Here is a 27828-nt window from a genome sequence, read left to right on the forward strand (position 1 = left end):
AAAAAGAAATATCACAATGAGCTAACAGAAATATAAAAGTGTGATGTTGATGGAGGCCAGGGAATTTGTGTAAGTCACCAAGGTCAGATGACACAAAGTCAAAATCAACAGGAAGAATACACCAAACGTTTAGGCCCTTGAAACCAGAAAAATAAAGCAACCAAAAAGCAAGAAATGTTTCACTAAATGGGAATAAAAGAGGTTGAAATGTTTGGATCACTTGTGGAGCTCTGCAGTAGACTTCTTCCCAAAAAAGATGAAAATATCTTTAGAAAAATAGCAAATGCAAATGAAGTCAGAGGTAACTTAGAGATAGAGTCACACAGGTTCTTGCTGTCACAAATTATTTTTTGTGGTTCATGAATATCTTTCTAAGGCTACCACCCAGGATGGTATGCATTCAGAAGGTTTGTAGTAGAACAAAATCCACATTGATAGGACTAATGAATATGTAAGTAATCACCTTAAGTCACCGTTGCTAAAAGCAGGTGGATCGCATGTAATTCAAAAACAAAAATTTTGATAAAATGTTACAGAGTGAGGAAATTGTGTATAGAACTTAGAGGCTGTGGCAAGGAGAAGACCATGAATGAAAGATGGACAGAGGAAATGATGCTTATGCAGACTCTGCCACCTACTTCAGTGTCACCTCTAGGTGGTGCTGTCTCTAAGCTTTAAGCCTCAATATGTTCTGGTTGTTGTTTGGGCAGTTGTTTTAAAAATAAATAAATGATAATAATTTTTTTAATGCAATTTGCTTTCTATTTCCCAATGCCATTAAAATTCTACAGCGTTTCTTCACTTATTTTTGTTCTGCATCATACATGAAAACAAAATGCTTCTTACTGGGATCCATTCTTGTAATTAACATGACTATTGATCATATAGAGAGAGAGAAAAAAAAAAAAAAAACTCAGCTGAAATTCTCCTACCATACAATCATAGAACAGATCACTTGTGTGACCTCAAAAAATGTAGGAATTCTCCCCACCAGCAAGCAAGTAATTTTGCAGCGGACACCAGCTGGGCATCCTCTAACTAGGTTCTGACACTATCTACCTGGAGATAATATCAAGTCTCAGAAGTTGAGGGGTCAGTCCCCAAGACTACCTCCATTTCAGACCCATTCAGAAGTATCAAGCTCTGAAACTGCTGACCAACCCACTGCAAACTGGGGTTCCCAAGACCACGCCCCCTTTCAAGTTCAATTGATTTGCTAGAGTGGCCACAGAACTCAGGCAAACATTCTACTTACAGTTACTGGTTTACTATAAAGGATGTTTTAAAAGATACAGATAAACATTCAGATGAAGAGATACATAAGGGTGAGGCCCTGGGTTCAATCTCCAGCACCACATAAAAACTAAATAAACAAAATAAATGTATATTAAAAAAAAAAGATACATAAGGCAAGGTCAAGAAGGGTCCCAAGCCCCGGAGCTTCCATCTCCTTAGAGATGGGGTGCATCACCCTCCCAGCCTGTGAGTGAGTTCTTGTTCACCTCCCTGTGATATGTGCAGCCATCCAGAAGCTCTCCCAGAACCCTGTCCTTTGGAGGTTTTATAGAGACTTTATTGCATAGATATGATTGGAGCATAGACAACTATGTAGAAATATGATTGGACAAAGAATAAAATCTAATGCTTACAGAATAAAGCAAGGCCTGTCCACTAGAATTCCTTTTGACCTTTCTGTGCATCATACATTCCTCCTGGGCATGGACCAATTATTCTTCTGAAATAAGAGTCTTATGATCTACTCTTAGATAAGGCGATAAGAAAATTTCTTCAGGGGCCATCTCTGAGACTGAAAGGTAGGGGAATGTTAGAGTTCCTATGACTCATATCTGGGAAGAGAAATTCTGGTTTTTATGAGCTGCCTTGGGTGGGGGAGCAAGTAACAGGAGGTAAGGAGAAATTCAAAGACAGATTTTGCTGTCTGAGGTTGCTTCAAAGGACAAAAATGCTCCAACCTTACAACAAAGACATTCTTATTGTTCTAGTCATATACAAGATAACAAGGGGCACTATGGGAATTATAAATCAGGAACCATGCATAAAGACTCATTGTATCATAATACTAAGAGTTGTAGTTAATGACATTAGTTGTTATATAGTTAAGCCCTGCTAGAAGTATCTTATGAAGGGTTTGAAACAAAGGCTTGGCCAAGCTATGAAAAAAACCTCTCAAAAGTATTTAATATGCTTTTTAAGTATTCCCAGAACCTCAGTAAACTAAGAGGAAATTTTTGGTCAGGTGTCTCAAGAATTTTGTAATTGTGGACATCTAATATATACATTTCACAATCAATTAGCAAAAAGCATCAAAGCCTTAGTACGATTTTATTAGTATCTTGTTAATTAAGAGTTCTCACCTTTTACATAGATTTTCACCACATGAAAACTTTGTCCCTATTTTAATTTAATTCATCTCATGTTCCTTGATTTGTGGTATTTCCCACCACTTCTCTTTCTCTTTCTTTTCTCTCTCTGTTCACCCACACCAACCAAAGAACATTAGAACAATATTCAGAAAGCTCCTCTCAGGGCAAAATCAACCACTAAAAACCAAGAGAAAGGAAAATAAACACTGCTGGATTGAGATCAACCAGTAGCTTCCTAAATAACCTAAATACACAATACAGGCATGCAGTGGTGCAAGTCTGTAATCCAGCAGTTTGGGAGGCTAATTTGAGCAGCTTCAGCAATTTAGTAAGGCCCTCAATAACTTTGCAAGATCCTGTCCCAAAATAAAAACTAAAAAGGGCTGGGGATATGGCTCAGTGGTTGAGTGCCCCTGGGTTCAATCCTGGATGCCAAAAAAATAAATAGATAAAACATCATCAAATTGTGCAATCATTTGTGGTTTGAAGTAGAATAAACACCTTCATTTCTGTGTTTCTTTCTCTACTCAATATAACATCACCTTAATGTTAGTTTTATCTCAGATATTTTACTAGGTGGTCTTGTCATTGTGCTAACATCATAGAGCAAACTTATATAGACCTAGATGATACAGATCAATCACACTACATGGCCTCTTGATGCAGTCAAGAGGCTTAGTGAACATGAGATGTGTGCACTACAGATAATATAACATGACCTCCTGTTTAACAGTATATTTTTTTTTTTTTAAGTAGGAGTGCACTCTGTAGTAACAGTAGGGCTACAGGTGCAGCTCAATGGTAGAGTGCTTGCCCAGCACAAGCAAGGCCCCGGATTCCATCCCCAGCACCACAAAATACAAAATATGATTACAAAGTATAGCATAGTAAATACATAAGCCAATAACACACTTGCTTATTATAATTACTGAGTGTTTCATGCTATGTATAATTGTACATGCTATGATTTTATGTGACTGGCAGTGTAGTGGGTTTGTTCATACCAGCATCACCACATGTGTGTGAATTACACATTTAGCAATGATGTTGTGCTCTTACATCCCTAGGCAATAGGAATTTTTCAGCTCCATTACAGTCTTATAGGATCATTGTCATATATGCCATCTGTCACTGATGGAATCATCATTATGCAGCATATGGCTGTAATTGTCATTTCCACAGAAAAGATAGGTCAAACACCTGTATACATAAATCAAGCACCATCTCCCCAAGAGATCATTGGAATAACTTATTGATCAAATTTATTAAATCTTCCACAGTAAGGAAGAACAATCCTTTGACAAAAGTTTGATAGTCTCAGAAGGAAAGGGATACAGATTGGTATTTGTAGGACTCAGTAACCTGAGTACAAATGGCTTAAAGAAGGGTTTTCAAAGCAGTGAACTATTCTGGGAATTGAACAAAGTTTATAACATAATAGTTTAGGGATGTGGTAGTGTGACCAACTTGTCTTAGTTTACCTGGGACTTTCCCAGTTTTAAGAATATAAGTCCTACATCCAGGGTGCTAATTCAGGCCAAGGACAATTGGCCACCATTGCATGTATGATAACTAAATTTTCCTTTAATAAGTGGCATATTTTCCCAGAGGGAACTATCTGTTTCAGATATAATAGCCATTTTCCCAGAACAAACTGTTCAGAATAGTTTGCAGCAATTTTCTAAAATAATGAATTTAGTTATTAGTTTATGGCCTTATTCCTGGGAATGAATTACTAGAACAAGTAGAAAAGTAACATCTTTATATTTGGCTTGATTTCCCATCCTTATACATAAGGTATATGAATATAATGGTCTCAGTTCTCAATAGATATACCTAGATCAGAGTATAAGTCTTGATATAAATTAGTTTGGGTAAGGCAAGAGAGTTCTCTGGGATTTTATTTTTTAATTAGGACACTACTCCTATTTGTGATGGTTTCATCCTTATAACATAATAACCTCCCAAAGATCCCCCTTCCTAATATCATCACCTTAGAGGTTAGGATTTCAACAGTCTTTAACAAATATATGTGGTTATTCCATAGGTTGTGCAAAAAGACTTTGGGGGATTCCTTTGGAACTGCCTTCAGAACTGTTCTACATTGCTTTAATATCCTTAACAGCATGGTTTCGCCCTTTGACAAGAGATTTAATTTGGAAGAAAAAACAATATTATTCATTGTCAAATCAGAAAATTTAAGATGTGTGACTAGACAGGATTTAAGTTCAAAGACAGCCTCAGCAACTTAGCAAGGCCCTAAGCAACTTAGCAATCTCTCTCTTTTTTTTTTTTTATTGGTTGTTCAAAACATTACAAAGCTCATGACATATCATCCTCCATACATTTGATTCAAGTGGGTTATGAACTCCCATTTTTACCCCAAATACAAGTTGCAGAATCACATCGGTTACACATCCACATTTTTACATAATACCATATTAATGACTGTTGTATTCTGCTACCTTTCCTATCCCCTATTATCCCCCCTCCCCTTCCCTCTCATCTTCCCTCTCTACCCCATCTGCTGTTGTTTAATTCTCTCCCTTGTTTTTTTTTCCCCTTTCCCCTCACAAACTCTTATGTGCAATTTTGTGTAACAATGAGGGTCTCCTTCCATTTCCATACAGTTTCCCTTCTCTCTCCCTCTCTCCCACCCCACTCGTCTCTGTTAAATGTTAATCTTTTCCTCATGCTCTTCTTCCCTGTTCTGATCTTAGTTGCTCTCTTTATATCAAAGAAGACATTTGGCATTTGTTTTTTAAGGATTGGCTAGCTTCACTTAGCATTATCTGCTCTAATGCCATCCATTTCCCTGCAAAATCCATGATTTTGTCGTTTTTTAGTGCTGCAATAAAACATAAAAAGGGCTGGGGATGTGGCTCAGTGGTTAAGTGCCCTGGGTTCAATCCCCAGTAAAACAAACAAACAAAAAAAAAAAGACATGATTAAATTCAATAAAGCTAGATGAAGTCAGACATTACTACTCAATGGCAAGAATACAGAAATGAGAGTATTCTAGTCCCAGTTGAGTCCTGAACGAAGTAAGTACTTTTGGCCTGTCACTTCACCTCACCTGTCACATCACCTGTGGTGATGCTGGTATAAATTCAGACCTAAATTTCCCTCCATAGAATTCTCTATCAATTATCTAGTTGTCACATGGAAGTCAAAGAACCTACTCAAGAGCATAATAGTCAGGAAAGGTAAGTTTTTGCTAAAGGAGGAGATAGAAACCTGTTCAGAAATTTTAACAGGACTATGCATCACAGTAGAAAGCTGAACCAGTTAGTGCATAACTCTGTAGTTCTGACCTACAAGTTTTCTGTCTGCCTATTCTGCTAGACATTTGAACTGGAATACCAGACGCAACTGAAAAGAAATTGTAGCCCAACTTTCAAGGTTTGTCTTAGAAAGTTTATTGACAACATTCCATTTGACAGCTTCTATTTGCATCCCTGTAGTGCATTCAACTCGTTTCACAGTAATAAAATTTAAAGTGTTTTAATTTGGTAGGGTGTACATAAACAAAGTTTGCCATTTGAACCATTTCCGAACATACAACTGAGTGCCATTCATTACATTCAGGATATTGTGCAACCATCATCATTTACTTATTTTAAAAATATATTTATATTTACTCATCTACCAGCATAACTGTCCCTAGGTGCTAGGAATTTTGTGTTGAACAAAAAATGACATGTGGCCTTCACGAACCCTGGCAGGTGCTGCTGTTTTCCAAAGTCTTTACGTACAAATGGACAAGACTGAAAGATGAAGTGAGTGCAACACTGAAGTTGCTTCGAGGCTCCCATCCTGCCCACTTACCCAAGCAGCGCCTGGAGGAGCGCTCCCTTCAATCCACGATTCTAGATTCTAAGACAAGCAGATTCTCCACAGCCCTGAGGAGTACGAGACCAGGAGGTGGGCGGGACTAGCGTCGTGGGCGGGGCCTAGGGCGGGGCCTGTTTCGTGACTGCCCGGGGGCGGGGCCTGGGCGGGGCTGAGGACCCGCCGCTGGGGATTATTCGGGTGACTCCCGCCCGCCAGGCCTGGGCCTGCTCCTGGCGCTGCCAGGGCCGCGGCTAGGCGTTTTGGCTTCTCTCCTCGCGCGGCTCTGTGGCCGCGGCGGCCTGACCCGAAGACTGAGTGGGATGAGGCTGACGCGGAAGCGGTTCTGCTCGTTTCTCATCGCCCTGTACTGCCTCTTCTCGCTCTACGCCGCCTACCTCGTCTTCTTCGGGCACCGCAGCCGGGCGCCGACTGCGACCTCTCGGGGCTTCAGGAGGGGGGCGGCACCAGCGCGGGAGAGGCGCGGCCGAGGTAGGTCTGAGGCAGAGCCCTCTCTCCCGCCGCGCGCCAGGTAGCAGGGCTGCGGGGCTGCGGAGCTCCCTGCCCGCAGGTCCGGGATTCCTTCCGGGGCCCAGCGTGCGCTTTTCCTCCTGCCGCCTCCTTATCCTTGTCCGAAGATCGCTGGCCGACCCTACTCCCCACCACGAGGCTGAAAGGCGCGGACTCCCTTTAAAAACATATTAAATAATATCCAAGACGAACTCCAGTGCCAGGATTTGCGGGAATGCTGCAAGAGGGCCACTGGGTCTAACACATGCGTGTCCTTATTGAAAGAGTCTTCTCTAATCATGCAGTGACTTTGGACGATCACTGCACTTACCTACAAATTCTGTCCCCTGTCCTGTATTGTTAATTGTATTAGGATCCAACTCAGCAGTATCTCTCCTTTTATTCAGAATTTTGCACCATAGTATCCTAAACAGGTGAACACTACATCCTGAATTATTCATATAGTTACGTATGTACAATCCTTATATTAAAGAATCGGGAAAGTTAAACATGTAAGTTGATACATAATATTCCATTATTTTTAAAGGTTTTGTTTTGGAGGATATGCTTGTCTCACATTAGCATTTTATTTCTAAAATCTTTCAGATCAATGGTTCATTAAGTTGCTGATTACTTTTTTTAAAAATGTGTTTAACCAGTTCAATTTCAGTTGCGTCATCTCTCCGAAAAATTGAATTTAGAATGAAATTAAAACTCTCTAATATCTAATTTATAAAATTTGAATTTATCTACAACTTTGGTTATACCTTACTGTTAAACACTATTACTCTTTTTAAAACAGAACAGTCTACTTTGGGAAGTGAAGAATGGAATCCTTGGGAAGAAGATGAAAAAAATGAGCAACAACACAGAGTTAAAACTAATCTTCAAATAATAAATAAACCGAAGGGAAAAACAGACCACAGTATACAAATCTGGGGCAAAGCTGCCATTGGTAAGTCAACATATAGAGCAAAGACGTATAAAAAGCATTATAAATCCAGTTGTGGTGGCACACACCTGTAATCCCAGCAACTCAGTAGGCAAGGCAGGAGGATCACAGATCAAGGCCAGCTTCAGCATCTTAGCAAGACCCTGTCTTAAATTTTTAAAAAAGACTGGGGATGTAAAGTGGACCTAGGTTCAATCTCAGTACCAAAATAAAAGCATTATAAATGCACATTACTGATATTAAATTCACTTTAATATAATTTATTTCATTATTGTTCTTTAAGGGAGCATATATTTATTTCATTTTGTCAATATTTTATTCTCCTTGCAATTAGATAACATCTGTATAAACATGCACAAATACACACACACATGCACTTTCATCATTGGTCCTTAGCAGAACACACCTTCATTTATAGATGTAAAGAGCAGATTATATAGCACCATTATATTGAAATGTAATGTCAGCCTGAATTCTCATGAATCTGTGTATTTTATTTATTGGACACTTAATATACAAGTATATACATGTACATTTTATATATCCATACACACACAATATATATATATATAAAATCTCAGATGTGTCCCATGCCCTAATAGCCAAACAAGTTTGGAAAACACTGAACAGAACAAAGTTAAATTAGGTTCTTCATTTCAAGATTTTCAGAGCTTTCAATATGACACTCTTCATTGTAAATGTCCAACAAGGGGATATAGTATGTAACTGATTAAACTTGATTGCTCATGAAGTATTTTTGCTCTGTGAATCATAAGGGTCTAGTGCCCCAGGATACATGTTATGCTCAATTAGAAAACAAAGCCCTCAATAATGACTATAAGAGTTAGAAAGGATTTAATGAAAAGAAGGGGCTTTATTTGGCCTTTGAACATGAATTGGATTTATTATGATAAAGGATATGGATTTAGAAAGTAGAAAGTACCAAACAAGAGGAAAGTGAAAAGTGCCTATTTCATTGTGTTTCATAAGTTCTTTATGCCTACATACAAGGATACATCCTCGAAGGTCACTACTGACCTCTAAATTTTAGACACCCAGATGTAGGCCTATAAATCAATCAATAGCTAACAATTAAAAAAAATTCTAGTATTGATTTCTTCCATTAAATCTCCACATCCCTATTACAGTTTAATTAACTTTATCTCTTAACAGATTTTTTACTGTGTGAAGCTGTGATACTTTTGGAGGTTCTGGATGAAAATCTGTTTCCCTCCCTTTCACAGTTTCTAGACACTACCCACATCCCTTGACTTTTAGCTCCACATGACTCTGACCTGAGTTGAGCTGCTATAAGCATTGATGTGGCTGCTTCATGTAGTATGCTGATTTTGCTGAATTAAAGTCTTTGGGGTATATATACCAAGGAGTGGGATAACTGAGTCAAATGGTGGTTCCATTCTAAGTTTTCTGGGGAATCTCCATACTCCTTTCCATAGTGGTGATACCAATTTGCAGTCCCACTAGCAATGTATGAGTGAACCTTTTTCCTCACATCCTTGCCAACACTTATAGGCTTTGGTTGTTTGGGTGTTCTTTAGTGAGACAGAGTATAATGAAAATAAAAATTAAAAAAAAAAAAAAAAAAAAAAAAACATCTTTCAGCATAATTAAAACAAGGTTCCCAAAGTTATTGTGAGGTCTCCACATTACCTTATTGTGTGATGCTATTCTCTTTTACTTTTAAAGCTTTCATTCAGATGAAATCATGATAAAACTTCAGGGACTACCCTAAGGACAAAAGATGAAGTGGTATTTGTCTGCAAGGGGCATCATGCAGTCAGGGAAGTGTGTTCAAGTGAAGAGGAGGTAAAATCCTCTTGACTTATTTAATTGTAAATATATTTCTATGAGCTACTCTGGTTGTGTCTGGAACAAAATAGTTTAATTCCTCCAGTTTATTATAACATAAAAAGCAATTCTAATCATATAGTGGTTACTTTTACATTTCAAAATATGATGAGTAATTGGGATCCAGGGATACTAAGGGTTTCTCAAATCTAGAGGAAGGGAGGTTATTGTCTTTCATATGACCCACAGTTAGCCACATTTTACACTCACACCTTGAGTTGTCTCTGTCATACATTAGTTGCCACATAGACAATTGTGGGCATTTGCTTGGTGGTAGAACTGCCTGCCAACCAACCAAAAGGGGAAGATTCTAGTTTCATAGTCAAAGATACAAAGGAACAGAACATAAACTTTTCTTACACACTAGAGTATACAAGAGAGTTAAATGTTTTATGTTTATTTATTTATTTATTTATTTATTTTTACTTGTCAGGTTTGTATCTTTGGGAGCATATTTTTGAAGGCTTACTTGATCCCACTGATGTGACTGCTCAGTGGAGAGAAGGAAAGTCAATTGTGGGAAACACACATTACAGGTATTAGTTGTGCGACCTTAACTTTTGTTGTGCTGCTATACAATAGTTTATATAAATATTAAAAGGAAAATATATTTTTATAAAACATTTTAATTTCAGCTTGTGGAGAATAGAGAAATCTTATAAATATTCATAATTAAAGCTGACTTGGACACTGAAATATGAAATATGAAACTGACAAATGAAATGTTAAAAAATACTCCCCTTTTTTGGAATTATATATCTGTTTTATTAGATTATGTGGAAAAATTAATGCTCTATATTTTGTAACATTTGTCTGATGATGAACATTTAACATTCCATACTTGGAAGAGTAATATACAAACCTCAAATTATTTTCATTTTTTCTTCATATAATAGTCATGTTTACTTTTTATAATATTCAGGTGATATTAAAGCTTTTCCTATCACTTTTGAGAGTTTTATTAATTAAAACATTGCATGTTTAATACATTACCATCATATGTATACCATCATATTTAGTGGTATAGATTACTGATATTCAGAAATCTCCTTTTTAGATTCAATACAACTAGTGAATTTTTAAAACTTTTTTATACTGTATTTTTATAAAGTCCTTTTTATAATTTATATTTTATAATATTCTCTAGCTGCATATTTTCTGAATATTTTGAGTAGAATTAAGATCATTTATTTAGAAAAAGTATAATAAACTATAATTTATCATGAAAATTCTATTTTTATTAGATTTTTGCTTTCTTAATGAAATAAGAAAAAAAAGTTTTTTAAAATGCTATTTCATGTAACATTTGTATTATTAGAGTGAAAAATATGAACCATAGTTTCTAATTTCTGTTAAGATTTCATTTCTTTCCCACTGAAATTAGGAAGGGAAAAGCTACAGTTAAGCTTAATTTCATTTGAACTTTTACTGCCATTCTTATTCTTTATTTACTTTATACATACTTGAAAAGCAGTTTCATTCTATCTTCTCAAAGTAATCATACTTGAAAAGTAAACCAATTTTTAAAAATCATCATTGATGAGGATTATTTTTTCTTTCATCTTCAGGCTTCTGTTGCTTTAACCATTTCAAATCTTAAGTATAGTTCTCAACTTATAATACTAGGATTTAGATGTTGGAAAGTAAATGTTTTTTATATGTATAAATTTAATAATTTGGTGTTTGAAAAGTAATCATGTGGGCTCAGTGGTAGAATGCTCAGTGGTAGAACACTTGCCTAGCATGTATGAGGACATGAGTTTGAGCCCTAGAAGCACAAAAAAAGAAAAAGAAAAATAGTGAAAGAAAGGAAAGGAAAGGAAGCATGTGTTATGGATATTTGTCTAATAGTTCTAGCCATAATATATAGAATTTTCAAAAAAATTCTTAAAGAATTAGCATCTTTAAGCTTAAAAGAATAATATTACATTGTTGTATTACAACAATGGTAGCAAAGGACTTAAGCAAACAGCATTAATTCCCAAAAGAAAACCTAATTTACCCTTCCCTTTTCAAATTTTTATGCAGATTTTATGGTCTGATCAAAGAACAATGTTATTTTCTCTTTGGATTTAAGAGAATGTGTATTCAAGAAAGTTCACCATTGTACCAATTTTTATAAAGCAACTTGTTTAAGTTTTAGGCTTATGAAAAGTAGCATATGTAATTTATCCAAAATTAATGAAGCTTTATGGAATTACAAGTTTTGAATTAAAGAGGTTATGTGAGTACTAACTTGAATGCCTGAACACATTCACCGTCCTTACTTGACCAAAAATGAATCAAAAGTAATGATTTACCTTGAAGATATTGAAAGAGTTTCGAATCGCAGGATGCTTGTTTTAAATAAGTGTAAATATTTAGTTTTGTTTAGGGCTGGGGTTGTGGCTCAGTGGTAGAGCGCTTGCCTAACGTGTGAGACTCTGGAGTCGATCCTCAGCACCACATTAAAAAATAAACAAAATAAAGTTGAAAAATATATGTTTTGTTTAAATAAACCTTTACATTTATAGAGAGTTTATATCATTTAATTTTAGCCTCCTTACTGTTCTCAGGCATTAGCATAAAGTTATTATCAGTGTTCTCAAGTTCATGAGGCTCAGAAATACTGATTCTTACAACTCACAGATCCAAAGAATGCAATCCAGAAACCAAGTAAGTAACTCAAAATGGAAGGGAACTATTAGGCAACTGCTTGTACTGGCTTCAGTGGCATGTTTCTTTCCATCCAGGCAGGCTATAAGTGATACCTTGAGAGTTTTTTGATTAAACATGGAATCAAAAGCACTGGGCTTAATTATGGTAGTTCTTCCCAAATTAATGTGTTTCTGAAGATAAGAAATATGACTCCTTACTCACCATATGAGTCAGTAAACAGCATACATAGTCTGTGCTCAGCATCTGAACACATGCAGGTCAAACTGAACTGCTGGTTAGCCCAATGAAGCCATTGACACCTTTGGGCAGTGTAGCAAGGTAACAACTCAGCTGAAGCCAGACTATTGCAGTTCCATTTCCAATTCTAATACTTAGTTGTCTGATCTCACATAGGTTTCTTAACCTTTCTGTTCCTGGGTTTTCTCCAAATTATAATAAGTCAAAAAAGTTCCTGTTTCACAGGATTGTTTTAAATATTAAATGCAATAATAGATGTACAGTGCTTGGAATAGTATATAGCATGTAGTAATCACTATAGAAGTCTTCTTGCTATTTTATTATTTATTCATAATTATTTTTTAAAAATGAAGTGCTGTGATAAAAGTATGCTTTACTATAAAACTATGATAAAGCAAATTTTAAGAGAAAAGCCACCTTTTCTTCCCTAAATCTAATGTGATACTATATAATACAAATTAATCTCCTAATGATACATTTAGGAGGTTTTGTATTCTTAGGAGACTAAAATTGCACTTAACTGCAAGTACACTACCTAAGTATTAGCAGATATAGATAGAAACAAGATGGAAAACAGATTTTTAAAACCAAAAGAAATAAGAATTTAGCTGTCTCTGAGAAGGCAAATTGATTGACATAGGATGGTGGTATATTATTTTCTTTTCAGAACACATCTTGTCTTATAATGAATCAAATAATCTGAATGAAACAGTAATTTTTGTAGGTTAATCATCCATACCTAAAAAAAAAGAGTTTTGCGATAGATAAAAATTAGAAATGCAAGTAAATAACTTCTTATAATACCCAAAGACTGTTTGAATAGCAGAAATACCAGTCTTTGAATCAGTCATCAGATGACACTTCTCTTAAATTAAGTATCAACTCCTTGCTCCAAGGAATACATATTACTTAAGACAAAGGCACTCCCTATGAGACAAAGGTCTTTCTCATATCCTTTCTATAGGTAATAATTTTTTGCCTTAGTTTCAGTAAGATTCTGTGGCATCAGGTAAGTCCAACTATGCATGAATTCTGAATATCATAGCATGAGATAGTATTTAGAGCAAGAGCTATAGCCCTGACTCCCATTATCACTTTATATCGGTACTTATCAATTTTAGAACATTCAGATCCCATTTCTTCTTTTCATTATAGAGAAGACAAGTTGGTTTTCCACAGTTCTTATTCATAGTTTCTTAATAAATTGTCAGTCATATTACTGCCAAAATATAATTGCTAGCTGGCTTTAGAAAATGTATATATACTGGCAATCAATGCATAATTCTTCAAAAATTAAAATATTAAATAACTAGAAACCTGGCAATGCAATAATTTATTCTTGACAAAATAATTAAGTACCTTCTAGTGTCCTATTTCCCTTTTCGTCCTCCTTAGTTTACAGAAATGGTTAGGAATGTTTCTTCTCGACTTTACAAACAGGTAACTAAAGGTGGTAGTAGACTTATTTATAAATTGATTATGCACTTCTTAGAGCAACAAATGGTAAGTTTTTAGTATCTTATTTCCACTGGTGTTTTCGTAGCTTCCCTTAATACTGAAATAAATAAATGTTTAATTTGTCAGCAAACCATGAAAGCAGGATTTGTTGAAATCCTACCTGGACAGTTTCAATTAAAAAAAAAAATGCATTTTGGTATACAAGTATATGTAGGATAGAACACTGCAAAGATAGAAGTTGAAAAGTGTACTTGAAAAGTATCAAAATACAAAAATTGGGATATTTTAACACTTTTCCTTAAGGAGAGGAATATATGTGCTATGTCACTCAAAATATGAAATAATTGCTGGGCACAGTGGAGCATACCTGTAATCCCAGAGGACATGGCAGGAGGATCACGAGTTCAAAGCCAGCCTCAGCAATTTATCAAGACTCAAAACAATTTAGCAAATACCAAAATCCCCAGTACCCCCCCCCCCAAAAAAAAAAAGACAGACTGAGGAACTATCTTTTGGAAGATTGGAAACAAAGCACACTATGTGATCCTAGATCTGAAGCTGGGGTCAGAAAAGGGACAGGAGTGTCACAGCTATTGAAATCTGAGTATTGTGAATTAGATAATAGTTTAATATCAATGATAATTTTCTCAGATAAATAATTATATTATGGTTATATAAGATGTTAACATTTGAGGAATCTGGATGAAAGGTATAAATAAAATTTTTGTGGGACTTTTTTGCAATATTTTTGTAAATCTGAAATTATTCCAAAAGAGAAAAGTCAAAAAATATAAACAAATTTTAAAAAAATTATGCCATAGGAAATAGTCTCACTATATTAACTATTATCAGTTAAATGCTTGTGGATTAAAGGCTCAATTATTATTTATTATTTTGGTACCTGGGATTGAGCCTAGGGGCACTTAATCACTGAGACATACCCCAGCCCTTTTTATTTTTTAATTTTGAGACAGGGTGTTTCTAAGTTGGGAAGGCTGGCATCAAACTTGCAATTCTCCTGTCTCAGCCTCCCAAGTCATTGGGATTATAAATATGCATGCACCACCATGCCCAGCAATAGTCTTCAGTATTTCATGACCTTGTGAATTAGGAGGAGTATTGCACATTTATTTTATAGAATGTCCTTTGGTTTGGTTTTGTCTCATGTTTCCCCATGATTGGATGGAGATTATGGGGTTTTATTTATAATACTTCAGAAGTAACATTGCACTGTCTTCAACCCATCTTTTTTCCCCCATTGCTTATTATGTTGACTTTGATCACTTGGCAAAAGTACTGCCAGTTTCCTCATTGTAAAATTAACTATTTTTTTCTCTGTGATTATTAATTATCTTACTAAAGAAATACCTTAAGACCAAATCTTCTATATTTCATTATACTTTGACCCACAGATTTTAGTATTTGGAAGCAGTAGTTTTCAATGTTTGAATTCAAAAAGCAAAAAATAAAAATAGAGTACCTAATTTGAATATGATGGATTATTTTGGGGGGGAAAAAAGAGTTAAATTGTTAACTAGGTGCAAATAAATATATAAAATCCAACTAAGAAAACCTCATAGACATTTCCAGACTCACTAGATAAAAATTAAAAAGTAAAAAAAGTGCAATCCCAGTAGACTTTAATGTTATAATTCTTTAAGGAAAAAAACACTAATGGAAATTTAGAAGGCAAAAAAAAAAAAGTAATGTATTGATACATTTGTAAACACTGCTTTATATCTTCAATGCTTATATAAGCAGAACTCGGGGGTTTTTAATATAGAGAGTTGATGGACAAGGGCCTAAATATGTACAGAATTAAGAGTCTAAAATTAGGAGATAGAATGCATGCCTAGCATGCGTAAGTTCCTGGATTCAGTCCCCAGCATAGCAAAAAAAAAGGGGGTGGGGGATTAAGTGAAATCAACATAACAGTTTCACTCCTAAACAGTTCTATCATAAAGATACCCTTTTTAATTCTTTTTCTAGTCTTAGAATAGTTTAACCTGTTATTTATCGAGGCTGACTCTGAAAACAAATAGAGTTTAAAATTCAGACTCACTGACATAAATGCAGTCATAGAAATGGAAAACAACATGTGAGAATTTGTTTGATTTTTAAGAGGATGAACAGGCACATACAAACAAATAAGTTTATGTTTGAACAATTCGTATGTGCCTGTTCATCCTCTTAAAAATAAAACAAATTCTCACATGTTGTTTTCCATTTCTATGACTGCATTATTTATCTAGGGTGAACAAATAAGTTTATGTTTGAACAATTCGTAGAGATTTGTCCACCTTAGGCAAATAATATGAAAATAAATCAAAATAGAAAGTTACATGTGAAAAAAACTGACATTTTAGGTTGTTAAAAAATAAGTTCTCTGAAAAAAATGAAATAAATATATTAGTATTATAATATACTGGGAGTTAAAGCTATGATATTGTTATTAGAAGATTAAATTAATAGAAATGTATTACAAGTAACATCAAAATTATAAAAATTTGAGTGCTAAAAGTTCATTTGTAAATTAGAAGTCTACAATGTACAGTTTATGAAAAAATATTATATTATGGTGTATTAATCTTTAATAGATTATGAACATGATTGTGACACCCTCTTTTGGGGGAAAGATGACTTATCCTCCAAAATCACATTCTCCTGGCCCAATCTCCCATTCTTATGAGCTATCATGAGAGTTGGGTGTTTCATCATAATACTAAAATGGGAAAGTGTGGAATTATAGCTACTCTGCACCTTCAGATTAAGGGGTGAATCACAGCAGCTACTCAGTGTAAGAACCATTCATAAATTAGATATACCAGCCAGGCCTGGTAGCCTGTACTGAAATCCCAGGAACTTGGGAGACTGAGGCAGGAGGATCACAAGTTTAAGGACAACACTGGCAATTTAACAAGTGAGACCTTGATTCAAAATAAAAAATAAATAATAGGGGTATGGGTGTAGTTCAGTGGTAGCATACCCTTGATTTCTATACACAGTACTTAAAAAAAAAAAGTTAGATATACCTGTTTTATAAAACTGAAGTTTCTTATATATTAAGCAAAAAAATAATAATATAGAATCCAATGACTGACAGTCATGTGACTTTGCATTGTGCATTTATCACTTATTAAGGCACTTTTGAGACCACTAGGTACTTTGTCATCATAGTTCCCTTAACATAATAGTGGTGTATATGATATTCATTCATTAGTATCTAACCCAGTGCCTCACATATGTTAGGCGGGCAATCCACCACTGAGCCACAATCCCAGCCCCTTCTCTGGGTTTTTTTTAACATTGTAAGTATTTATTTGAAGGAAATTTTTCAACTGAGACAAGCAACAGAAGAAAAATATTGAAAACTATAATTCTGATTGTTAAAAATATCCTAGCATATCATAGACAAGCAAATCACTGTTTAAAAATTCTCTGTATCAATTCTTTAAATATGTTTACTCTTCAGTTAATGGAACTTTGATTGATCCTTAACTAATAACTTAGTAAATTAAAATATAGCATTCATCACAAATAAATACCTTCACTTTATAAAATAAATGTGTATCAGGAAAGTTGCTATTAAATTGAATTTACATTCCTTGGTTCATATTTTAAGCAGTAGGAGAACTTAAATGATAGAGCATATAACTCTCTCACAGAAAATTGCTACTTATGTATTCAACATTTACTGAGGGCCTACTAAAGTTAATTCTTAGTAGGTTCTGAGAATTTCAAAATGAATAAAATGCTTTCCCCTAATCTTGAGGACTTCACTAGTAGTTAAGAAAAACAAATTATTGTCATGCAGTATAGAAAGCATAATAATAACAATATGCATACTCCATCATAACAGTTAATTAGGAAACACAGATGACAACTAACCTAATATGAATAGCATTGGGTTGTGGGGCCTTTGGAGAAAGAATTCCTAAAGGAGGTGATAACTACTGAGTCTTTAAAATGTGTAGGAGTTAGCAAAGCAGAGAGAGGAGAGATTATATCCCTAGCAGTGGTGACATTAGAGACCCAAAACTGAGAAGCAGCTTGGCTTGTGCATGGAACTGCAAGCTATCTGATTTCCCTTAGAGCATAAAGATGAGGTAAATTGCAAGCTATCTGATTTCCCTTAGAGCTTAAAGATGAGGTAGCATGGCTGAAACTGAGAGAATTGGGCAATGGCCAGATCATGTTAAACCTTATATATATATACATCATCTTAAGGCTCTCGGACATTATTGCTGGCAGTGAAAAACAATTGAACCTATTTGAGCAGAATAGTGAAGATCATGTTTTTGCAGATGTTTATGCTTCTCTAACAGCCATGTGGAAAAATTATTTGAAGAAGACAGCTGGGTGCAGGCAGACCAGATGGGAGGCTGAAAGTTTGTCCACTCTGCTAGCCCACTCCTTAATGCCTACCTGATCTCATTCTAAGCGGACAATCCTGCCTCCAGCTTCATCACAAAAATTGAGGCATCTATTATTATCTCCCTTTATTAGCCGTTGTAACATTCACCTTCATCCCTCACCCATCCTTACTCTTTCCTGAGTTCTCAGTCAATGAGTTGGTCTTTCCTAGTTCACCTCACTTCTACATCCCATGTGCCTCTTCCAGGACCTTGCTTGGTCAGTTACTTTCTTGCTGTCCTTTATCCCTGACTTTTCACTGTTTGTTTCTTGCCTTCTCATGCAGATTTTCAAAATAGTTGTCTACACTCATATTCTCCAATCCCAACTTCTCAACCCACTGCAGTTTGACTGACTAACCTCCCAACAAAACACATATACCCACCCAACTACCTGAATCTTATGCAGTTGTTTTTCTTTTCCCTTAAAATTTTGTAACCTCTATCACTGTTTCCCAGACAGTGTACTGAGACAAGGAAACATGGCTACGTTTGACATCTGTCAGACACCATGCCAACTGCTAACTGAAGGTGGTATCACAGTAGAAACACTGGATTACCCTATATTTATTTTAATGATGTTTTACCTTTGTAAAGCTGAGTTTTCCATGGTTGCTACAATTAAATGAAAGTACCACATAAAAATCAGGGTAGAACAAGAAGTGAAAGTGGCAGTATCCACTCTGATTCCAGGATAACTCAGGTGCACACATCCCATTATTAAGTATTTGTGATTAGTTAAGAATGAAATAGGGTTATTATTTTTTCTTCCAGTACATAGGTTTGATTTTTTAAATGGCTTCTAAGCTGTTAGGAAGATTACACTAAGTCTCTTGACCAATTCACTTTTTTTTTAATCTTTATTTTATTTATTTATTTTTATGTGGTGCTGAGGATCGAATCCAACATATCACATGTGTTAGGCAAGCGCTCTACCACTGAGCCACAACCCCAGCCCCCCAGTCACATTTTTCCCCACAATCTTTTTTTTAAATTTATATTTTCTTGGGGCGTTATAATTATGCATAATCATGGGATTCACTATGCCATGTTAGAACATATACATAACATAATTTGATCAATCTCATTCCCCAGTACCTTCCCTTTCCCTCCCCTTATCCACTTGCTCTATTCTACTGATCTCTTTTCTATTGTTATTATTATTATGAATTATCATTACATATGGGGGACTCTTTGTGGCACATTTATATGTGGACATAGCATAACTTAATAGATTTCCTTCACCAGTGCTTACCTATGCCCTCCCCTTTTCCCTTCCTCTCAATCCCCTTCCTCTACTCTATTACTAATCCTTTAATTTAATGAGATTCCCTGACTCTTTTTATTCCTTTCTTTTTGATCTTCTCTAGCTTCCACGTATGGGAGAAAACATTTGACCATTATAAGTGGCTTATTTCACTTAGCATGATGGTCTCTAGTTCCATACATTTACCAGCAAATGACATAATTTCATTCTTTATGGCTGAGTAAATGGCCATTGTGTATAATACTACATTCTTTTTTATCCATTTGTCTGATGGGTACCTAGGCTGGTTCCATAACTTGGCTATTGTGAATTGCCACTGCTGTAAACACTGGTATGCATATATAACTATTCTATGCTTTATTTTATTTCTAAATACCAAGGAGTGGAATAGCTGGGTCATACGATTATTGTATTCCAGGTCTTTTGAGGAATTGCCATACTGCTTTCCAAATAGTTGTACTAATTTGCAGTTCTACCAACAATGTATAAGCAAAGGAGACAAGAATGTGAAGAGAGAACTTACAGAATGAGAGGAAATCTTTGCCAGCTATTCTCTGACTGGGGATTAATATCCAGAATATATAAAGAATTTAAAAAATCTTAATACCTAAAAAAAAAAATAACCCAATCAATAAATGGGCAAATTAACTAAACAGACACTTCTCAAAAGAAGAAATTCAAAAGGCCAATAATTATATGAGAAAATGTTCAAAATCTTTAGCAATTAAGGAAATCCAAATCAAAACTACAGGGAGCTGGGCGTAGTGTCACACATCTATAATTCCAGTGTCTTGGGAGGTTAGGTAGAGAATTGTGAGTTCAATTTAGCAAGGCCCTAACAGACCCATTCTATAAATAAAATATTTAAAAAGGGCTGGGTGTTATGGCTCAGTGGTTATGCATCCTGGCTTAAATCCCTGGTACCAAAAAAAAAACTACTGATATTTCATCTGACTGAAGTTAGAATTACAGTCATCAAGAATACAAATAACAGTAAATGCTAGTTGGAGGGAAAGAACTAATTACTTTTTTAAATGGAACTGTTAGGCATTTCTTTTGGTTTGGGAATCACTAAGTTAATGAAACCCTAAAGATGCTGAGAATCTCTGACCTGTGCATTAGGTCTGTAGCATTGACCCCAAGGAGGCTTTCTTTGTCCTGTTTCCCAGTACCTTTCATTTTCCTTTCCCCTCAGAGGCAATTGTTAATATGAGTTTGATGTGTATCCTCCTATTCAAATTTTTACATTTATTCTGATACTAGATATATAAAGTATAAATCTTTTTCCTATGTGTGCTTTCAAATTTACATAAAATTATCATTTTAGGGAAAAAAGTTTGTTTTCCTTTATATATTGAGGCCTAATCTTCATGGAATGTTTAAATGTGACAAAAGAAATAAAAATAAAAGATCCCACACTTCTGATCATCATATGCAAGTTGATCTGTCTTCAGCCAAAACTTCCTATTGATCTTCAATCATATTCCATCATGTAAACATGTTTGAAAGAACTTATTATATTATAGAAATTTCATTTCTAGAGAGAATATGAATTAAAGTTCATTATAGATTATATATAAACTGATTTGAAACTTCTGATACCAAATATCTTTAATCCTGATTTTGTCTGTCTCTTGTTTTTCATTTGTTGTTTTCATCAGCTTCCTCACTGGTCCATCTGTAGTCCCAGGGTACTTCCCCATTGATACCAGTAATGTGGTGCTTGTTTTAAATGGAAGAGAAAAAGCAAAGATCTCTCATGCCACCCAGTGGTTATTTTTTGCACAGACTTTAATGAAAACTCAAAAACTTCAGCATCTTGCTGTGGTTTTGCTTGGAAATGAACTTTGTGATAATGACTGGATACTCAAGTTTCTCAAAAAAAATGGAGGCTTAGTGGAGCTGCTTTTCATAACATATGACAGCCCTTGGATTAATGACGTGGATATTTTTCAATGGCCTTTAGGAGTAGCAACGTAAGTATAAAACATTATTACTCTTTTCTAGACTCTAAGTTACAATAAATTGTTTAAAATGGTGACATATTTAATTTTTCTTGGATCATTGAGGCCAAGGATAATCTTTCCTAAAGGCAAAATTAGGGTGTGGTCTCATTCTTTGGTGATAACAGTGATGTTTTTAGAGTATTATATTCTTTTATGAGAACAGATAAACTTGTTTTATTTTGTTTCAGAATTCTGAGATGAAGGATGGATATTCAAGCTTTATTAGGAGTACCCTAAAGAGATGTTTAGCAAAAAATGAATAATGATAAAGTAAACAAAATTACTTTTAAGGCTAAATATTATTATATTAAGAACACACCATACCCTTGGGTTTGGGGCTGGTTGAATTTGCACAAATCCCTTCTATAAAAGGAAAGATTAATTAAATGTGGCTAATGTTCTTAATATATAATCTTTCTCCAGCTATAAAATACAAAACATTTTTTTCTCTCTCTGTTAACAGAAAGTTTTAATTAAGACTACAGTAGCTTTAAGGTAAATTGTACTCTGGTGCAATACTGCACACCTGTAATCCCAGCTACTTAAGAGGCAGAAGGATCACAAGACAAGTTCGAGGCCAGCCTAGGAAAATTAACAAGAACCAGTTTCAACTTAAAAAATTAAAAGGACTGGGGATGTAGTTCAGTGGTAGATCTCCCCTGGGTTCTGTTCCCAGTATTACACACACACCCAAAAATGGTAAGTTGCCACTAGTACATAAACCTGAGGACAAGGATTGTTATCTCTTTTGTTCACTTTTAATTTTAGATTAGAGCCTAAAATAGTGCCTGTGTGTGGTAAGGCTTTCAATAAATTTTAGTTAAGTGGACAAATTATTTGATATGATTTTTTAATCAAATATTCATTATTCAGTCACTGGTTGCCAGATGTAGCCTTTGACCATTGTTTAGTTAGCTGCACAAATGTTAGCAGGAAAGCATGCTAGACAAGACATATTCCCAGGCCTACTTTTACAATATTCTGACTCAGTAGGTTTGGGTGGGGCTAGTCAGAAAGGTTTTTGTTAAATATAGCCAGATTTAAGAGCCTCTGGAAAAAAATCTATCCCTTGAGAAGAGCCCATATTTGTAAAACGCTTTGAATTTTTTTACTTTTTCACAGTAGCATTGCATAACCTATTCACATAGTATAAGATGGATACTTATGATAATGCTAGTATTGTTGGACTAGGCCAACAATCATATGTCTTACAGATCAGTAATTCTCAACCAGGGGACAGTTCCCCACCTCACCCCACCCCACTCTGTCCCAGGAGACATTTGGCAAGGTCTGGAAATATTTTGGTTGCTGCAACTGGAGGGTGGAGGTTGCAAAAACTGGCATCTAACAGGTAGAGCCCAGGGGTACTGCCAAACATCCCACAATGTATAGTACAGCTTCCACAACAAAAGTTACCTGACCCAAAAACATCCATAGTGCTGAAGTTGGGAAACCTCATTATAGACTAACTGTAACAAATTATTAAAGCTTTGCTCTCATATGAAGGTTATATTTAGGCCTAGTTTGATCCTTGTTATCCCCAAATGCCCCTAAGAATGACTCACTTGCAGTAAGCCTTCCTTATGTGGAATAAAAGATTTTTTTGTTTTAATCTACTTGAAAAACCATTGGAATTAATTTTTCAGAATTCTTTGCTATAGCAACATATGTTCTATAATATTTCCTTTTTTCTGTGTGTGTGTGTGTGTGTGTGTGTGTGTAATACAGTGTGATGTCTGGATATGTGTTTACAAGGTGGAACAATAAAATTAGGCTAAATAACTAATCCATCAACTTACATAATTTTTATGGTGAACCATTGAAAATCTATTATTTTAGCAATGTTAAAATATACAGTGCATTATTTATTATAATCACCATTCTGTGCAGTACACCACTAAACCTTATTCCTCCTAACTGAAACTTCACACCCTTTGATCACTCTCTCCCTACCAAGAGTATTCTGTGATCTTCCCATCACCTGGCTAAAACATTAATTAAATCATGAATATAATGAATGTAGATGAGTCATTATGCTTTGAATTTCTTGATTTCAACAAGCCTAACAACTGTAAGTGAATAATAGAAGTAAAAATAAAAAACAAAGAATTTTAGGCACAATATCTCAATGACATTTTTCTAAGAGATATCAATGTTAAATTTTTTCAAGTCACTTGATTCAGGGACTTTTCTGAAGCAAGTATAGAAAGTTAACAACTTTAGATTTAGAAATCCTATTTTAAGTCTCTTTTCTATGTATAGTCCTACGTAAGAAGATGGAATGTAGGGATATTGCCAATCATATGTCATAAATTAACTCATATGTACTTATTTTTATAGATACAGGAATTTTCCTGTGGTAGAAGCAAGTTGGTCAATGCTGCATGATGAGAGGCCATATTTATGTAATTTCTTAGGAACTGTTTATGAAAATTCATCTAGACAGGCACTAATGAACATTTTGAAACAAGATGGAAATGATAAGCTTTGTTGGATTTCAGCAAGACAACAGTAAGTTCTGTTTACTTGATTCATCCATTCTGTTCTTCAGTCTGAGTGTAACTTTATGTACAAACACAGAAGGTTTCCATTGAAGCATTATTATCTCCATTTATACCAAGAAGATACATTGGTAATTAAAACTGTGAAGAGATTAGGTTGTATACATTAAAAATAGGGAGACTGTCCTATAGCTATAGTCCATCTTGAAGAAAAACGCTTGTATCTATCATTTGCAAATGTCACGTTAGGGTTTCCTCAATAATATTTGTTATTCTAATTTGGCACACAAGAGACTGTAAATGTCAGTAAGGTCTTAACTCCATAAGATATTCAACAGACCAATTTGGTTTGCCAAGACTTGCCTACCATATTTTTCACACAATCGAGAACCTGACACCATCCCAAGGACAGGGATTATATATTCTTCTTTGAATCCTCTACTCTAACATAGGGCCTTGAACAAGGTAGACCTAGGATAAATGGTGAGTGAATAGACCTACTAAGGTTAATTTTCTTCCATCTTTTACATAGAAAACAGGTGTTCATAGAGTAAAGGAAGTAACTTTGGAATCATTTATGCTGTTTTTAAATAAACGAATGGAGTTTTTAATATAAAGCACATTCATTAGGGAACTAATACCTTAAAACTGTTTTTCTAGATCTAGGAATTTATTTTTTTAATTATAGAAAATACTCTCTTCTAGAATTCTTCCTAATCTACTGTGAAGGTAACTGCTGTATTCCAGGAACTGTTTTGTGATAAATATAATAGTGAACAAAACAATCCAAGTCCATGCTTTCCTGGCACTTATGTGATTTTTGGAAGAGACAAGAACAGAAAATGAGAAATATCATGAAAAGTGATTAGGCAGAAGAGGGGCATAGAGAGGACTAGGGGTCCTGGATCACTTGATATTTTCACACAAGCAAGGTAGGCATTAAGCACAGACCTGCAGAAGGTGAAGGGAGGTGAGCCTTGTATATATTTGGGAGAAGAATATTAAGGCAGAAAAAAAGAGCAAATGCAAAGATCAGAAGTCAGGAATACACTTTGCACAAGGGCCAATGTGTCTGCAGAGGAATTGATGAGAACAGTGTAAAATAACAAAGGCTTTCTGGAGAAAGAGAATTATTCTTATAATTCCTCTCAATCCATTGAGCCCAAGGTTGAGTAGGTATCTTTGCTTATCATTGCTACTTCCAGACCATTCTCTTCTTTCCCTCCATAATATTCCCAACTTTAAATTTCATGCCCACAGACAAAATTGCAATTACTTTACACTCTGAAATCATATACTGGCCCTTGGGTTCATCCCCCTAATCCCTTGAAGAGTTTTGCTTCTAGCACACTCTTAGACCTTGTCTGACACTAGTGTGGTGATTTCCAAATCTAGCTAGATAGTTCTTCCATCACCTCCATCTTGCAGTTCCTTTACACCTTTTCCTCCTTGCTCTGGGCCCCCAGTTTACCTTAACCATTTCCTTTCATGCTCATTTTTTAGACATTGTCATTACACATATCACATTCCCTCAAGATGACCTCAAATTCTAACATCTCTGTACCATATTCTACCATTTTTACCTCATTCCCTGTAATATCTGACTCCAATAATTCAGCTAGAATTGACAGTCCTTTGTTCCTACTACCCTGTTGTTATCCTTCACTCCATCTATTCACTTTATTGTATACCTGACATAAATTTTAGTCAGGACTGCATATCCCTTCAACTCCCCAAGTTTCTTAAACTGGCAATTCCCAACTGTAATTAAATCCAGCTCTCAGCTTACTCCATACCTGCACCCATGCAACTGAACATATCCTGACTTACATATACGACTTTGAACCTGAAGTGCCCAGCAATCATCCTCTTCCTTGCCCATGCATTCTGCCATTCTCCTAGAAGACTGTTTCATCCCTGCTCTCTCCTGAACTTTAATGCCACCTCCCCATCTCTTTTACTTTATTATCTTATTTTTATGTCACTGAGAAAATAAAAACAGGAGAGAAAGTCTAGATTCCTAACTGATCACCCAGCTTGTACCCTTACCCCCTACAATCCATTCTGAACCCCACAACCAGACTGATGCTCATGAAACCTACATCATCAGGTCATGTCATCCTCTAATCAAACCCTACATTACATGTAAGACACCCCTTAGATAAGGCCATTCAGAACTTATCTCCTATTTCCTTCTTCAGTTCCTCTGCTTCAACTATCCTGGCCTCCCTGCTGTTCCTGGAATACACCAGACACACTCTGTCACAGGCCTTCCTCTGGCTTGCTCTCTACTCTGCTCTCCCAAGATCTGCATGGCCTGCTCCTTTACCTCGAACTATGCTCAGATGCCACTACAGTGAAATATTCCCTGGTCACTTATTGCAGACTGCTACCCTATCCTCTTACAGCTTCTCTCTTATTTTTCCACACAGCATTTAACACATTCTAGAAAACTTACTGATTTGATTTTTTTTTTTTTTTTTTTTTTTTTGTAACCAGGGATTTAACCCAGTGTTGCTTAACCAGTGAGCCACATTTCCAGCTCCTATTTTATTTTATTTAGAGACAGGGTCTCACTGAGTTTCTTAGGACCTTACCTGATCTGACTTTCTTACTGTCCATATTCACCACTAGAACTAGAATGCAATGAGAAGGGAGAAAAGAGAGGACTTGGCACTCAGAAAATAAAGATTAAATTAATATTACTCATTCAGGAATTTTTCAGCGACCAATAGATTGTTTTTAATGTGCATCTATAAAATGTTCAAATTTTGGAGCTGGGGTTATAGCTCAGTGGTGGAATGCTTGGCTTACATGTATGAGGAACTGGCTCTTATCCTCAGCACCACATAAAAATAAATAAATAAAATAAGGGTATTGTGTTCATCTACAACTAAAAATTTTAAAATTAAATAAAATGTTCAAATTTTTAAGAAATCTGTTTGGGCCAAGATTTTAGATATCTTTTGTCTATCCTTATAATATGTTCATCATTTCTGATAATTGACATTAAAAAGACAAAGTATTTTCTTTCATAAAAGATTTGCTTAGTAAAATGAAACCTACAGTTATTTTTCTGGTTTTCCAGGTGGCAGCCTCAAGAAACAAATGTAAGTCTTAAGAATTACCAAGATGCTTTGCTTCACAGTGACCTCACTTTGTGCCCAGTAGGAGTCAACACAGAGTGTTATAGAATATATGAGGCCTGCTCCTATGGCTCCATCCCTGTGGTGGAAGACGTGATGACAGGGGGCAACTGTGGAAATTCGTCTGTTCACCACAATGCCCCTCTGCAGTTACTCAAGTCCAGGGGTGCTCCCTTCATCTTTATTAAAAACTGGAAGGAACTTCCTGCCATTTTAGAAAAAGAGAAAACTATAGTTTTACAAGAAAAGATTCAGAGAAGAAAAGAATTACTTCAATGGTATCAACACTTCAAAACAGAGCTAAAAATGAAATTTACTGATGTTTTAGAAAATTCATTTTTAATGAATAATAAACATTAATTATTAATTATCTTTTGAACTAAGACATGATTTTTTAAATCATTTCCATTACTGAGTATGTGTACTTATTGATAAATGTTCTTTAAATACTGTCATAAATTCTAGATTTACACTGTATTTACACTGACCAAGTACACCACTTATTGGGCCACTCCTGTGTATAAGCTATAAATGAAAGTGAAGTTACTAAGATTCATTTCTACAATTGAGTATTTCAGCATCTCTCATAGTAGTTAC

The 27828-nt window shown here is 35.3% G+C and overlaps 1 protein-coding gene across 2 annotated transcripts; it reads left to right on the forward strand.

Annotated features, from left to right (window-relative positions):
- Nucleotides 1-6400: 6400 nt before the first annotated feature.
- On the forward strand, nucleotides 6401-27601 carry Rxylt1 (ribitol xylosyltransferase 1). 2 transcript variants are annotated; one of them, XM_076853066.1, is made up of 6 exons: nucleotides 6401-6707; nucleotides 7528-7680; nucleotides 9980-10082; nucleotides 21240-21554; nucleotides 23925-24095; nucleotides 27174-27601. In XM_076853066.1, the coding sequence occupies exons 1-6, from the start codon at nucleotides 6539-6541 to the stop codon at nucleotides 27589-27591; spliced, it is 1329 nt and encodes a 442-aa protein (XP_076709181.1). In that variant the 5' UTR covers nucleotides 6401-6538; the 3' UTR covers nucleotides 27592-27601. The 2 variants fall into 2 exon arrangements, with proteins under 2 accessions (XP_076709181.1, XP_076709182.1); XM_076853067.1 differs by lacking the exons at nucleotides 6401-6707; nucleotides 7528-7680 and adding an exon at nucleotides 12102-12201 and having other exon boundaries at nucleotides 9999-10082.
- The last annotated feature ends 227 nt before the right edge of the window (nucleotides 27602-27828 follow it).

This window comes from Callospermophilus lateralis, chromosome 4, assembly GCF_048772815.1.
Source record: "Callospermophilus lateralis isolate mCalLat2 chromosome 4, mCalLat2.hap1, whole genome shotgun sequence".
NCBI lineage: Eukaryota > Metazoa > Chordata > Mammalia > Rodentia > Sciuridae > Callospermophilus > Callospermophilus lateralis.